This window comes from Bufo bufo, chromosome 3, assembly GCF_905171765.1.
Source record: "Bufo bufo chromosome 3, aBufBuf1.1, whole genome shotgun sequence".
Taxonomy (NCBI): Eukaryota; Metazoa; Chordata; class Amphibia; order Anura; family Bufonidae; genus Bufo; species Bufo bufo.
Genome location: NC_053391.1, coordinates 674,403,934 through 674,418,542, shown reverse-complemented (window position 1 = coordinate 674,418,542; position 14,609 = coordinate 674,403,934). Strand labels below are relative to the sequence as shown.

At 44.3% G+C, this 14,609-nt stretch overlaps 1 protein-coding gene across 1 annotated transcript in view; it reads left to right on the top strand.

The window, feature by feature from the left end:
* EED (embryonic ectoderm development) overlaps positions 1 to 14,280 on the top strand; it is a 31,515-nt gene extending 17,235 nt beyond the window's left edge. Inside the window, exons 9-12 of the mRNA XM_040426373.1 lie at positions 1,808 to 1,913; positions 5,353 to 5,511; positions 11,425 to 11,498; positions 13,756 to 14,280. Coding sequence (XP_040282307.1) covers positions 1,808 to 1,913; positions 5,353 to 5,511; positions 11,425 to 11,498; positions 13,756 to 13,882 — 466 coding nt within the window. The 3' untranslated portion in view covers positions 13,883 to 14,280. The remainder of the gene's footprint in view (positions 1 to 1,807; positions 1,914 to 5,352; positions 5,512 to 11,424; positions 11,499 to 13,755) is intronic.
* The last annotated feature ends 329 nt before the right edge of the window (positions 14,281 to 14,609 follow it).

Sequence of the window (14,609 nt, the reverse complement as noted above, 5' to 3'; positions counted from 1 at the left end):
TTTTCCCTTATAACATGGTTATAAGGGAAAATAATAACATTCTGAATACAGAATGCAAAGTAAAACAGCGCTGGAGGGGTTAAAAATAAATAAATCATTTAACTCACCTTAGTCCACTTGATCGCGATGTCGGCATATCCTTCTGTCCCCTTTACTGAATAGGACCTGTGGTGAGCATTAATTATAGGTCAAGGACCTTTGATGACGTCACGCCGGTCATCACATGGTACGTCACATGATCTTTTACCATGGTGATGGATCATGTGATGACCGGAATGACGTCACCAAAGGTCCTGTTGCTGTACAGAGATCAGATGAAGCCAGAAGGAGATACCGGGCCGCGAACAAGTGGACTAAGGTGAGTTAGATTATTTTTTTTTTTTTTTTTAACCCCTCCAGCGATGTTTTACTATGCATTCTGTATTCAGAATGCTATTATTTTCCCTTATAACCATGTTATAAGGGAAAATAATACAATCTACAGAACACCGATCCCAAGCCCGAACTTCTGTGAAGAAGTTCGGGTTTGGGTACCAAACACGCGCGATTTTTCTCACGCGAGTGCAAAACGCATTACAATGTTTTGCACTCGCGCGGAAAAATCGCGGGTGTTCCCGTAACGCACCCGCACATTTTCCTGCAACGCCCGTGTGGAAGAGGCCTTAAGGTGAACGACTGGGCTCCATGCAGCTCAGAAGTTATCCCTGCTCTGAGAAAGTCTGCTCCTCAAGCTTTCTGTTTAAAGATTGGGCTGAGCGCTCCTTTATCACTCTGCCCAATTATACAGAGAACTGTGCGGCCGTACATTTACAGCTGCACAGTCCTCTCTATCCCCTCCCTGCACTCCTCTCTATGATCAGGGCAGAGAGGAAACGGAAAGCTTGTAATATCAATGTGCAACCTCCTAATAGAGCCTGTGCAGTGCTGCAGCCTGCTGTACTGCATTAACCTTTACACTGCCGTCCATCGGAAATCTTAAATTTAACCATTTGACTGCCTTAGGCCATCAGAGATCCTTACATTAAACCCAACACTGTTCTAGACCAGACCATCAGAGACACTGTAATTAACCTCCAGGCTGTCCTAGACAACCAGGTATACTGATATTAACCCCTTCAATACCCTAGACCACCAGGAATATTGTCATGAACCCTTTTGCTGCCCTAGATCACCAGGGACTTCAACACTTTTACTGCCATAGACCACAAGGAATGCTGGCATTTACGCCTTCATTGCCCTAGACCCCCTGGAGTACAGATTATCAGGTTAAAGGGGTTATCCAACTCCTATAATGACCCCCCCTCATATAGGTTATACTTACCCTGGCACTCGTGTCACTCCTGCTCCCCGCATGGCCGCCACTACATTTCCCCGTCATGTGAATCAAAACATCTGGTGACGGGGGAGCAGCCAATAGCAGGCCACGACGGGGGAAGAGCCTCCCTAGCGTCATCCGTGATGCTAGGGAGGCTCATCCCCCATCACGGCCTGGGGTCAGAACCAGCAGTGCACGCATGAGTCTGAATGCAAGCACTTTGGCAACAGAATCTGACTCGCATTTGCGCTGCAGATTGTAATCCCAGGCTGGGATCACGTGCCCAATGTACGGCACGTCGTCTTGGAAGTAGCGGCAGAACAGGAACCTGGCACATCTTGGATAACTCCTTTTTAAGGATCATCTAGGAATAGCACATAATGCTGAGATTTACACATTCACATATTAGACTGTTGCCGTCCATTTTACAGGATGACTGATTTTATGTATTTAGCTTCTTAAAAATTGTGACTTTTTGCTCGTTTCCCACAGACCATTTATTTCGCAAAAGATCCATTTCCCAGATTTTTCTACGAGAGACATTCACAGAAATTATGTGGACTGTGTGAGGTGGCTCGGAGACTTGATATTGTCTAAGGTGAGTGTGTGTGAGACCGCAGTATAAGCCTGACCGACCAAAAAGGCTTAAAACACCATTAGAAGAGTGTGTGTTAACCCCTTAAGGGACAACCTTTCTTTTTTCTTTAAGTTATGGTGGGACAACCCCTTGATCACCTAATCAGAATGATTATGACAATGAGGGTCCTTGAGTCCCTCAAGTGAATGCAGTGGCTGTTAGGCGCGTGTGCTGGCACTCCATACACTTCTATAGGATTGTAGAAGGGCAGCAGTGTATATATATATATATATATATATATATATATATATATATATATATATATATATATATACATACACATACACACTTTGGCTGTGTCCGGTAATCCCATAGAGATGAATGGAGCGGCAGCGCATATGACTGCACTGGTCGGCCTCTACCAATCAGATAGTTATAATCTATCCTGTGAGTACGTGGTAAGTTTATTATGGTGGCACCACCCCTTTAAGGATCAATAAAGATTATATATATTTTTTAATGCTTCCATTCGCAGAGCCACAACTTTTATTTCATTTTTTTGTAGCTGCAGTAGCTGACTGAGGCCTGTTTATTTCAGTGTGAGCTGAAGGCTTTAAAGGGGTTATCCAATTTCTCGAAATCCCCCATATGTGCTGGGCCCCTCACAGGTAATATACTTACCCCGCTCCCTGCGCCGCTCCTGGTCCTCGCACCACCGCTTCTCCCTGCACACGGATGAAAACATCCGGTAGGGGGTGTAGCAGCCTATGGCAGACGGGGACGAGCCTCCCTAGAATCATGGGTGACGCTAGGGAGCCTCGTCCCCCGTCCCTGCCTGCCATTGGCTGCTACACCCCCATCCCTCCCATCCCCGACACCGGATGTTTTTAACCGTGTACAGGAAGAAGCGGTGGAGCGTTATATTACCGGTGAGGGGCCTGGCACATGGGGGGTGGTTGAGAAATTGGATAACCCCTTTAAATGGCACCTTTTTGGGATACATGTGACTTTGATCAGCATTATAGTTTACTTTCCTAATTTATATCATTTATGTTGGTGAACTATTTAAATATTTTAACAAAAGGGGTTTATTTTATATCTTTTTTACAGGTTAATAACATTAATCTACTTAAAGGGGTTGTCTCACTTCACCAAGTGGCGTTTTAATATGTAGAGAAGGTGAATACAAGTCACTTACTAATGTATTGTGATTGTCCATATTGCCTCCTTTGCTGGCGGGATTCATTTTTCCACCATATTTTACACTGCTTGTTTCCATGGTTACGACCATCGTGCAATCCAGCAGTGGTGGCCGTGCTTGCACACTATAGGAGAAAGCTTCTGCCTCTCTGCTGGCCGGCACAGAGTGTGCATAGGCCGGTGCTTTTTCCTATAGTGGCAAGCACGGCCACCGCTGATGGATTGCAGGGAGCTCGTAACCATGGAAACGAGCAGTGTATAATGTGATGGGAAAATAAATCCAGACAGCAAAGGAGGCAATATGGAGCATCACAATACATTAGTAAGTGCCTTGTAATAACTTACTCTACATAATAAATGCTATTTGCTGAAGTGAGACAATCCCTTTAAAGGGGTTGCGCCAACATGTAAACTTGTACCCATAGAGGATGTGTCTGCCTGATGGGGGTTCAATCACTGGGACCCCAACTGATTATGAGAGTCTTGTGCTTTCCCAACACCCCCATAAATGGAGTGGCTATCGAGCATAGTTGTTCCCGCTCCCTTCACTCTTTATGGGACTGCCGGAGATGGAGTACAGCATTAGGTTGTCTACAAGGAGATGAATGGAGCGGCGGTGCACGTGATCGACTGCTGATTTCGTGATCGCCTCGGGTCCCAGCGGTCAGACTGATCATGAATTACAGCTAGTGTTGAGCGAACTTGTGTTTTAAGTTCGGCGTCTAAAGTTCGGGTTATCGAAGAATCGCGTTATGGATTCTAAATTCCGTTATGGTCCGTGATAGCGGAATCCATAACGCGATTCTTCGATAACCCGAACTTTAGAGGCCGAACTTAAAACACAAGTTCGCTCAACACTAATTACAGCCCATCATATCCAGAGGCTGAGAACCTGTACTGACGCAGCTGAGGGTTTGCTACAGTTGTATCCAGTCTAGACAATACTCCTTTCAGATAAATACATAAGCAGCACAACTCTCTCTCCAGTCCTGATAGTTTGTTACAATGTGTCAGTCTTGAGCTCACGTTATTAACCTCACAGAGAATGGTCTGCAGAAAATAGTACCAGACCGTACTGGATCTGTGGAGGTAAATAAGTAGGTTGCCGTTCACTGACAGCCATCCCATTTTGGAAGTGGTTAACTGAAAATTCAGTAAATTGAAAATTGGAGTAATTCATTGACAATGGTAAGAGATCAGTTTACTTAAAGGGGTTTTCCGGTACTTAGGTGTTGATGGTCTATCCACCAGATAAGTCATTGATGTCAGATTGACGGGGGTCTGACACCTCATACCCCCACAGAAGAGACATTTTGGGCAGCCACCAATGGTGGGACACTGTGTAGTGGAAGGAAGGCTCTGCGCGCTGTGTAGTGGAAGGAAGGCTCTGCGCGCTGTGTAGTGGGAGGTAGGTTCTGCGCGCTGTGTAGTGGGAGGTAGGCTCTGCGCGCTGTGTAGTGGGAGGTAGGCTCTGCGCGCTGTGTAGTGGGAGGTAGGCTCTGCGCGCTGTGTAGTGGGAGGAAGGCTCTGCGCGCTGTGTAGTGGGAGGAAGGCTCTGCGCGCTGTGTAGTGGGAGGAAGGCTCTGCGCGCTGTGTAGTGGGAGGAAGGCTCTGCGCGCTGTGTAGTGGGAGGAAGGCTCTGCGCGCTGTGTAGTGGGAGGAAGGCTCTGCGCGCTGTGTAGTGGGAGGAAGGCTCTGCGCGCTGTGTAGTGGGAGGAAGGCTCTGCGCGCTGTGTAGTGGGAGGAAGGCTCTGCGCGCTGTGTAGTGGGAGGAAGGCTCTGCGCGCTGTGTAGTGGGAGGAAGGCTCTGCGCGCTGTGTAGTGGGAGGAAGGCTCTGCGCGCTGTGTAGTGGGAGGAAGGCTCTGCGCGCTGTGTAGTGGGAGGAAGGCTCTGCGCGCTGTGTAGTGGGAGGAAGGCTCTGCGCGCTGTGTAGTGGGAGGAAGGCTCTGCGCGCTGTGTAGCGGGAGGAAGGCTCCTCTCCCATTCACTTGTATAGGAGCTGAGTGACCGTACCCGGGCACTGCATAGCGGACAGAACCTTGTTCCTCCGGCTGCTGCTGCTTACAGGTGTCGGGCCCCCGCCGATCTGATATTGATGGCCTATCCTGAGGATAGATCACTGATAACGAGCTACCGGAAATTTCCTCTAAAGCCGGACAGTCGCTTACAGTTATGGAAATATTTCATCATTGCACTGATACCTCGGCGTTGGTTGGACGGTGACGAGATAACACTTCTAGTGACAACTTTGTCTTTCAGTCCTGTGAAAATGCCATCGTGTGCTGGAAACCGGGTAAAATGGAGGACGACATTGACAAGATCAAGCCAAGCGAGTCTAACGCCACCATCCTGGGGAGGTTTGATTACAGCCAGTGCGATATCTGGTACATGAGATTCTCCATGGACTTCTGGCAAAAGGTCTGTTATACCGCACTGCAGGGCGGCACTATGGGCAGAACTACAGGGGGCTGTGGTATTCCAGGATCCAAATAGCCAGTGCATTTACTGGAGTAGAGGGGTAAAGCCAGTCTCCTCGCTGGAGCCCAGAAATGAATGAATGATGCAAGGAGACGGAATATCATATTGGGGCCCCCCCCCCTCGTTTTGTCAGTCTGCAGCATTTTCTGCATGGTCCTGAAACGGTCTCATAGAAATGCTGCAGAGAACAGAGGGGTTAATATGCGGATCTATTCTATCTTCGGCTGAATACTGACTTAGGGGGTGGGGCTTAGCTAGGGGGTGTGTCTATCAAACTTGTATTAGTGCAGAGGGTGGAGGCGGCTGCTGCTGCAACCAGTTGTCTTACAGCCAGACCCAGGACAGTGAGGAGGAGGAGGAGGAGGGGGCGGCATGGCAGAACTCACCGGGCGGACAGAGATTTCTTTAGATATTTGTTAATTGTCTTTTATAGTTGTGTATGTCAATTGTAATATGTTTAATTGTAATATAAGATAAAATGTGATCAAAGGAGGGATAATGGGTGGCATTCCTGGACCCTATTACATCTTAATGGCGCTATTGTACCCATGGAATTGTCTAAAAGTGCTCATTGGGACTGGGAGATGGATTTCTGGTTACATCCTAATGGTTCCCTAAAACCATGTCTCATAAAAGGCTGGACTCGGAATGAGTGCAAGTCATAAAATACGTAGACGGCTGGCACTCTGGAAGAAGGTGGTGCTCGGATACAAGTAGAAGAAGGGGATCAACACGCACTTCCTGATCCTAATAAATCTTCCCCTTATTGCCATAAACAGAATACAGCCAGATGTGACGCGTTTCGGCTAAACAGATGCTTGTTTAACCCCTTAAGGACACATGACGTATGTTTCCCGAGTCCTTAAGGACACACGACCCCCAATGGACTATGGAGACACAAACATTTTTTTTGTTTCAAAAATGAAATCATTGTGTAAAACTTACATAAATTTAAAAAATTGTATACATATTAGGTATTGCCGCGTCCGTGACAACCTGCTCTATAAAATTGCAAATTATAGTAATAGGCGAGCACACTTCATTTGGCATGTGAATAAAATTTAATTAAATCACTCAATAGTAATACACGTGTATATGCAGGTAAAATAATGATGAATACTAAAAACTATTAAAATAAATAGATGACCATATGTAGGGTATAAGCTTCGGAGTTATATAGTCCAGCAAAGTCCAAAATATAGTTCACAATACGTACAATATTGGTGTGCAATAGGTGGTATTGATTATAATCCCTTAGGGATAAGTCCATAGATGTATATATGGATCCGTATCCAATTGATTGCTATGCAGATATTAGAGGACTCAATTATTCCCGGAGTAGCTTAGGAGATCCACTTTGTAAATAAAATGTTCCAATAGACATCAGAAGTTCAAGCCTTCATATATTTGCAGCTTGTAATAACAGCTTAGTTCTTACCTTCCTCTGTGTCGAGGATCCGGGACGCTGGTGTTTGTTAGCGTCTTCCTCCTTGCCTCTCTAGCCGGCTTACCCGAAGTATCGCGGGAGTTTGAGCGAGACTTGCAACTTGGTCCGTACTTGTAGCTCTTCCGGCTTGGTACATAGGGAGGAATCTTGCGGTCCTTGGTCTTTTAGTGCCGATGTCAGTTCGACTGTCCTGGCAATTCAATTTTCTTAGCGTGGCCACGCTTATAACTACGGAGGTGTTGTTCCCAGGTATCTGATCCGGTCCAGACGCGTTTCGGGAATAAACTATCCCTTCATCAGTGGTATCAGATCACCTGACAGCCTCCGCCTTTTATATCCAGTTAGGAACTCAAACTATGGAGATCTGGATTTTCATATGGAACAAGCGATTCTCTGTATGCGGTTTTCGTGCGTTTTTTAAAACGCTTATGCGTTTTTTCTGCTGTATATTGCCTTTAACCCTTAAAAGCTTGTGGTATAAACTGATTTGGTATTTAGAGTTACTTTACAGAGTTATATCATTATAAAGTTTCATAGATGGACTCACATGTCTATACCTTAAATTTCATGACAATATAATGTCTGGTCACCATATCTTCATAAATAATGTAACAATATCAATAAACATGTTAAAATAGATAAAAAATAAATAAATATGGACATAATACATAATAATATAAAATTTATTAGTATGTTTTAGGACTTAAAATTGAGGAAATTCATAGCGGATATATTATGCAAATTTGTCCGGTGTCATGCTGCGATTTTATTCCGTATACCCATAAATGATCGCCCCAACAAAGAAAGACAATACTATGATGGGCACTTGGATGAAACTGAAGGGTTTCTTCAAGTGTGGCAAATGTATGGCGTGTAGGATCAATTCTATACCGAGGAAAACAACAACTATTTCTTCCACTCAGAACACTTACAAATGGGAGATCAAAGACTGTCTCACTTGCAATACCGCCGGTGTCATCTACCTTGTACAGTGTCCATGTAAAAGACAGTACATAGGACGAACCAAACGTCCCTTGAAAACCAGATTGGCAGAACACATATCCAATATACGGAAGGGATATGATAAGCATTGCTTATCTAAGCATTTTAGAGATATACACAATAAAGATCCATCCAATCTGGTTTTCATGGCACTGGAGAAGGTAGATGCACACTGGCGAGGAGGCAATTATATCAAACAGATGTCCAAGATTGAGTCAAGACGTATATACGAGTTCGGATCTATGCTACCAGCGGGTCTGAACGCTGAACTAGAGATTTTTGGGTTCTTGTAGGCTGGGTGCCCCTGTGCTGACTCATACGCCGCAGTTGGGCCGTTCATCGGCACTGGGTCGTTGACTCGGACAGGGGCCCCCAGCCCCATACAACTCCATCATCTCAACTCCAATATCCTACTCATCTGTTTCCATGATTCCATTTCCATGGATCATTTATGGGTATACGGAATAAAATCGCAGCATGACACCGGACAAATTTGCATAATATATCCGCTATGAATTTCCTCAATTTTAAGTCCTAAAACATACTAATAAATTTTATATTATTATGTATTATGTCCATATTTTTTTTTTAATCTATTTTAACATGTTTATTGATATTGTTACATTATTTATGAAGATATGGTGACCAGACATTATATTGTCATGAAATTTAAGGTATAGACATGTGAGTCCATCTATGAAACTTTATAATGATATAACTCTGTAAAGTAACACTAAATACCAAATCAGTTTATACCACAAGCTTTTAAGGGTTAAAGGCAATATACAGCAGAAAAAACGCATAAGCGTTTTAAAAAACGCACGAAAACCGCATACAGAGAATCGCTTGTTCCATATGAAAATCCAGATCTCCATAGTTTGAGTTCCTAACTGGATATAAAAGGCGGAGGCTGTCAGGTGATCTGATACCACTGATGAAGGGATAGTTTATTCCCGAAACGCGTCTGGACCGGATCAGATACCTGGGAACAACACCTCCGTAGTTATAAGCGTGGCCACGCTAAGAAAATTGAATTGCCAGGACAGTCGAACTGACATCGGCACTAAAAGACCAAGGACCGCAAGATTCCTCCCTATGTACCAAGCCGGAAGAGCTACAAGTACGGACCAAGTTGCAAGTCTCACTCAAACTCCCGCGATACTTCGGGTAAGCCGGCTAGAGAGGCAAGGAGGAAGACGCTAACAAACACCAGCGTCCCGGATCCTCGACACAGAGGAAGGTAAGAACTAAGCTGTTATTACAAGCTGCAAATATATGAAGGCTTGAACTTCTGATGTCTATTGGAACATTTTATTTACAAAGTGGATCTCCTAAGCTACTCTGGGAATAATTGAGTCCTCTAATATCTGCATAGCAATCAATTGGATACGGATCCATATATACATCTATGGACTTATCCCTAAGGGATTATAATCAATACCACCTATTGCACACCAATATTGTACGTATTGTGAACTATATTTTGGACTTTGCTGGACTATATAACTCCGAAGCTTATACCCTACATATGGTCATCTATTTATTTTAATAGTTTTTAGTATTCATCATTATTTTACCTGCATATACACGTGTATTACTATTGAGTGATTTAATTAAATTTTTTTCACATGCCAAATGAAGTGTGCTCGCCTATTACTATAATTTGCAATTCCTTGTTTTGAGAGGGTGGGTGTCCCTCTAACTAGGCTAGCAGCACCTGTTCCTATATTTCGTTTGGAGTGAGCCACCATCTTTGATTTTTGCTCTATAAAATTACCACATGATCTAACCTGTCAGATGAATGTTGTAAATAACAAAAAAAAAAACGGTGCCAAAAAAGCTATTTCTTGTTACCTTGCTGCACAAAATGTGTGATATAGAGCAACCAAAAATCATATGTACCCTAAAATAGTACCAACAAAACTGCCACCCTATCCTGTAGTTTCTAAAATGGGGTCACTTTTTTGGAGTTTCTACTCTAGGGGTGCATCAGGGGGGCTTCAAATGGGACATGGTGTCAAAAAAAACAGTCCAGCAAAATCTGCCTTCCAAAAACCATACGGTGCACCTTTCCTTCTGCGCCCTGCCGTGTGCCCGTACAGCAGTTTACGGCCACATATGGGGTGTTTCTGCAAACTACAGAAAAAAAATCAAGGGTTAACAGCCAAACAAAATAGAAAATTTGCCAAAAAATCTAAATTCTGAAATTTTAACACCATTTGCCATTAACTCTTGTGGAACACCTAAAGGGTTAATGATGTTTGTGAAATCAGTTTTGAATACCTTGAGGGGTGTAGTTTCGTTTTTGGGTGGTTTCTATTATGTAAGCCTCACAGTGACTTCAGACCTGAACTGGTCCCTAAAAAGTGGGTTTTTGAAAATTTATGAAAAATTTCAAGATTTGCTTCTAAACTTCTAAGCCTTGTAACGTCCCCCAAAAAATAAAATGGCATTCCAAAATGATCCAAACATGAAGTAGACAGATAGGGAATGTAAAGTACCGGTAATAACTATTTTTGGAGGTATTACTATGTATTATAGAAGTAGAGAAATTGAAACTTGGAAATTTTGCAATTTTTTTAAATATTTTTTTTTTGTAAATTTGGTATTTTTTTTTGTAAATAAAAATGAATTTTTTTTTTACTTCATTTTACCAGTGTCATGAAGTACAATATGTGGCGAAAAAACAATCTCAGAACGGCCTGGATAAGTCAAAGCGTTTTAAAGTTATCAGCACTTAAAGTGACACTGGTCAGATTTGCAAAAAATGGCCAAGTCTATAAGGTGAAATAGGGCTGAGTCCCTAAGGGGTTAAAAGGCGGTTTAGCTGAAACGCGTCACATCTGCCTGTATTCTGTTTATGGCAATAAAGGGAAGATTTATTAGCATCAAGAAGTGCGTGCTGATCCACTTCTTCTACTTGAGTCATAAAATAGACACTGACGTGGCATTGTCAGGATGCCCTTCTATAAAATGAAGGGTTTCCAGTTCTTGACAATTGATGGCCTGTTATTAGGATAAATGTTTAGATCGGTGGTGGTCCTGCTGCCGGCAACTGTTTGATGGGGTCGAGGTGCCTGAGCGAATGCTCTGTCCCTTTATAAGCTCCGTCTGATATTAATGGCCTAGGCCCTATACTAAGGATAGGCCATTGGTTTACTAACCAGTAAAGCCCTTTCACATAAGACCATCGTAGCCAAAATAAAGTGAAGTCAGTCGATCATTATTTACCGATTGCATTAGTTTTGGTCCCTGGGGCTGCTGGTAGAAAACTGCCCGCGCCCCTATCCCCACGGTGTAGTGTTTCATTATTGTAGAATCTGCTGCCTCCTCATGAGAATAACAAACCAAAGGAGGCAAGACACGGACCATTAACTAATAGACTAATCTATTTCTCTCTGCAGATGCTCGCACTCGGAAACCAGGTGGGGAAGCTTTACGTCTGGGATCTGGAGGTGGAGGATCCACACAAAGCCAAGTAGGTGTCCTGCTCTTCCTATAGAACTGTGATGTCCCTAGAGATCTTTATAGACGTAGTCCCCAAAGGAGAGCGGAACGTGATAGATTGCTGTACGTTATCGATATTCACAAAGTTTAACCAGATATGCAGTCTGTGATTTCTGTGTTTCATCGTCACATTGAGGATTGAACCCCATGATCACGGCTCAGGGATTTGTTACCTGGAAATCTCATATATTGCGAACAAAGGTCTGTGCAAGTCGGTCAGCGTGCGCGGAAAGTACGGCTAGCTTTCCATATAGAAAAATCTCTGCACTGTGAGGTCAGTGGTGGGTCTTCTCACATGTGATATATGGATAGTCTGACCTCTCACACGTGCATGTTCTCCACCAACATCACACAGAACCTCGGAGTATATCCAGAAGTCGGTCTCTTTCCCGACCAAACTTACTCATTAAAGGGAGTCTGTCACCAGCATTTCACTTTTTTAACCCTTCCCACAGCTCCCTAGCATGCTTACAGTTAATAAAAACGTTACCTCTGGCATCAATCCTGGACTTATAGAACCATCAAAAACGATCTTTATAAGATATGCAAATGAGGGCTCGCAAGTGCCCAGGGGCAGCGTTACTCTCTTAGGTGCCTTGCTTGCTCAGCCTTCTCATTGCGTCCCCCCGCCCCTTCCTACCCTCTGCCCGCCCATCCTTTCCCTCTGACCACCTTTGTACTAACTTGTTATGCTGCCGATATCCCGCGCCGGCGCACTCATTCCTTTGGCCGGCGCATGCGCACTGCGATGCCCATTCCTTGTACGGCATCACAGTAACTATTGCGCATGCGCCGGCTAACGACGACTATTTTCGCGGTTTTCTAAATTATCGGTATCGGCATGTAACCTTGCCGATAATGCATCCAGCGCGCTATCACAGAACATGAGCGCGCTGCTGTCAGCGCGCCATGTTCCCTCAGCAGCACAGGGGAGGAGGAGTCACTCTCTCCCTCCCCCCTGTGCCGCGCTGCCAATGAGGAGAGACGGCAGGAGGGGCGGGCGCACTGCGCCACCAATGAAAGTTAACGTCTAATGCAAATACAGGAGGCGCTGCCCAGCCTATATGACAGGAAGCTGCGATCAGCGGCAGCTAACCCCTCAGGTGCTGCAGCTCCCTGATTCTACCGCTGACACACCCGCCTCCTGTATTAAACGTTAATTATCATTGGTGGCGCAGTGCGCCACCCCCCCGTATTCAAATCATTGGTGGTGCAGGGCGTCCCCTCCCCTCCTTTCATTGATGGTGCAGTGGAAGCTTCTTATCGGAGCCCCAGCTTTGTAATCCTGGGGCTCCGATCGGTTACCATGGCAGCCAGGACACTACTGAAGCCTGGCTGCCATGGTAACCTCCCTGCTGCTGTGTGCACAGAGCTCAGGGCAGCAGGGAGAGTGCGAAGTCCTATTCACCCTGACAGAGCTCTATTGGGGTGAATAGGACAAGGGATCAAAAGATCCCAGGTTCTAGCCCCTAAGGGGGAAATGGTTATTAAATAAAAAGTAAAAAAAAAAAACATCAACAAATTATTAAGTTTATATCACCCCTTTTCCCAATTTTACATATAAAATATATAAACAATAAATAAATATTACATATCACATATTGCCACGTCTGAAAAGTCCAAACTATAAAAAAAAATAATAATAATTATCTCCTATGTGGTGAACGCCGTAACAGAAAACTTTTTTTTTTTTTTTTTTTTTATGAAAACGCACAGAATATCGGTATAAGTTATTGACTATCGGCCTGAAAGTTCACAGGTGATCGGTATCTGCTCTAAAAAAAAAAAAAATTGGCCGATCCCTAATCTGTAGCCCAAAATTAATAAAATACAATCGTAAAAGAAATGCCTCAAAGGTGTCTATAGCCCTTATGTCCATGAAGGAGGTAAAGAGAGATTCGGCAGACTTTTTAATAAATTGAGGGCCGACAGCTAAATGTCACCCAGAGTAGTACTGCTATCTCGGTCTGTAACACCTAGCGCTAGTGGATGTGCAGGGATCAGCAACCTTCGGCTCTCCAGCTGCTGTGAAACTACAACTCCCAGCATGCATATTTGCTTAGCTGTTCTAGTAACTCCCATAGAAGTGAATGGAGGATTCTGGGAGTTGTAGTTTCAGAACAGTTGGAGTGCCGGAGGTTGCTGACCCCTGCTTTAGTGCAAATGCTAAAACGGATGACCCTTTTCCACATGGACCTTCACTTACGCCCCATGTTCTCTGTTTACAGGTGCACAACTCTCACTCATCCCAAATGCATGTCCGCAATCCGACAGACCAGCTTCAGCAGAGACAGCAGCATCCTCATAGCGGTCTGCGATGACGCCACCATCTGGCGCTGGGACCGGCTCCGATGAAACCCCCTCCCTCCCCTTCCTTGATGAAAGACCATTGTGGTGTCATGTGCTGTGTCCGGCGACTAGTGTATGTAGGAGGCTGAGTTTAGTGACCTTCTTCTTCTCTGTAATGTTTCCTGGCTGCGATCCAGCTGCTTTTAATAAAAATTTATTTTTGTACAGCTTTCTGTAACATCTGTAATGTTTTTACGGATTTTAATGTATTTACTGTCTGATGTATATGCCGTCTGTATGATTGTGAGACACGGACTCGTGGGGAAGACGGGACGAATATGTTCCGCTCTTTGTAAATATCTTGTTTGTAGCCTTTTTAAAGTAGTCGTTAATTTAAGAATATCGTGTTTTGATGGTTACGGACTGTAACGTTCAAAATGGACTAAACCCCCCCCCCCCTCCAAAAAAATATTATAATTTTTTATTTTTTTTTGAAACTGCTCGCAAGAGGCTGAAAGTAAATATCGCCATGCGTCATGTAATGGAGAAACAATAAAGTGGAGTTAACAATGAAAACCCGCCTCGTCCGGTTTATGACTGTGCACTGTATGGAGTATCACAAAAGGGGCACGTTCCACATTCGTCCTCAGGATGTCATTCATATCGGATCAGCGGGGGTCCGACTCCCAGCACCCCCAACAATAAACTGCTTGAAGACGCTGTGCTGCGCCGTACTTTGTATAGTGGCTGTGCCTGGTATTGCATCTTAGGCCCATTCACTTGAAAGAGACTG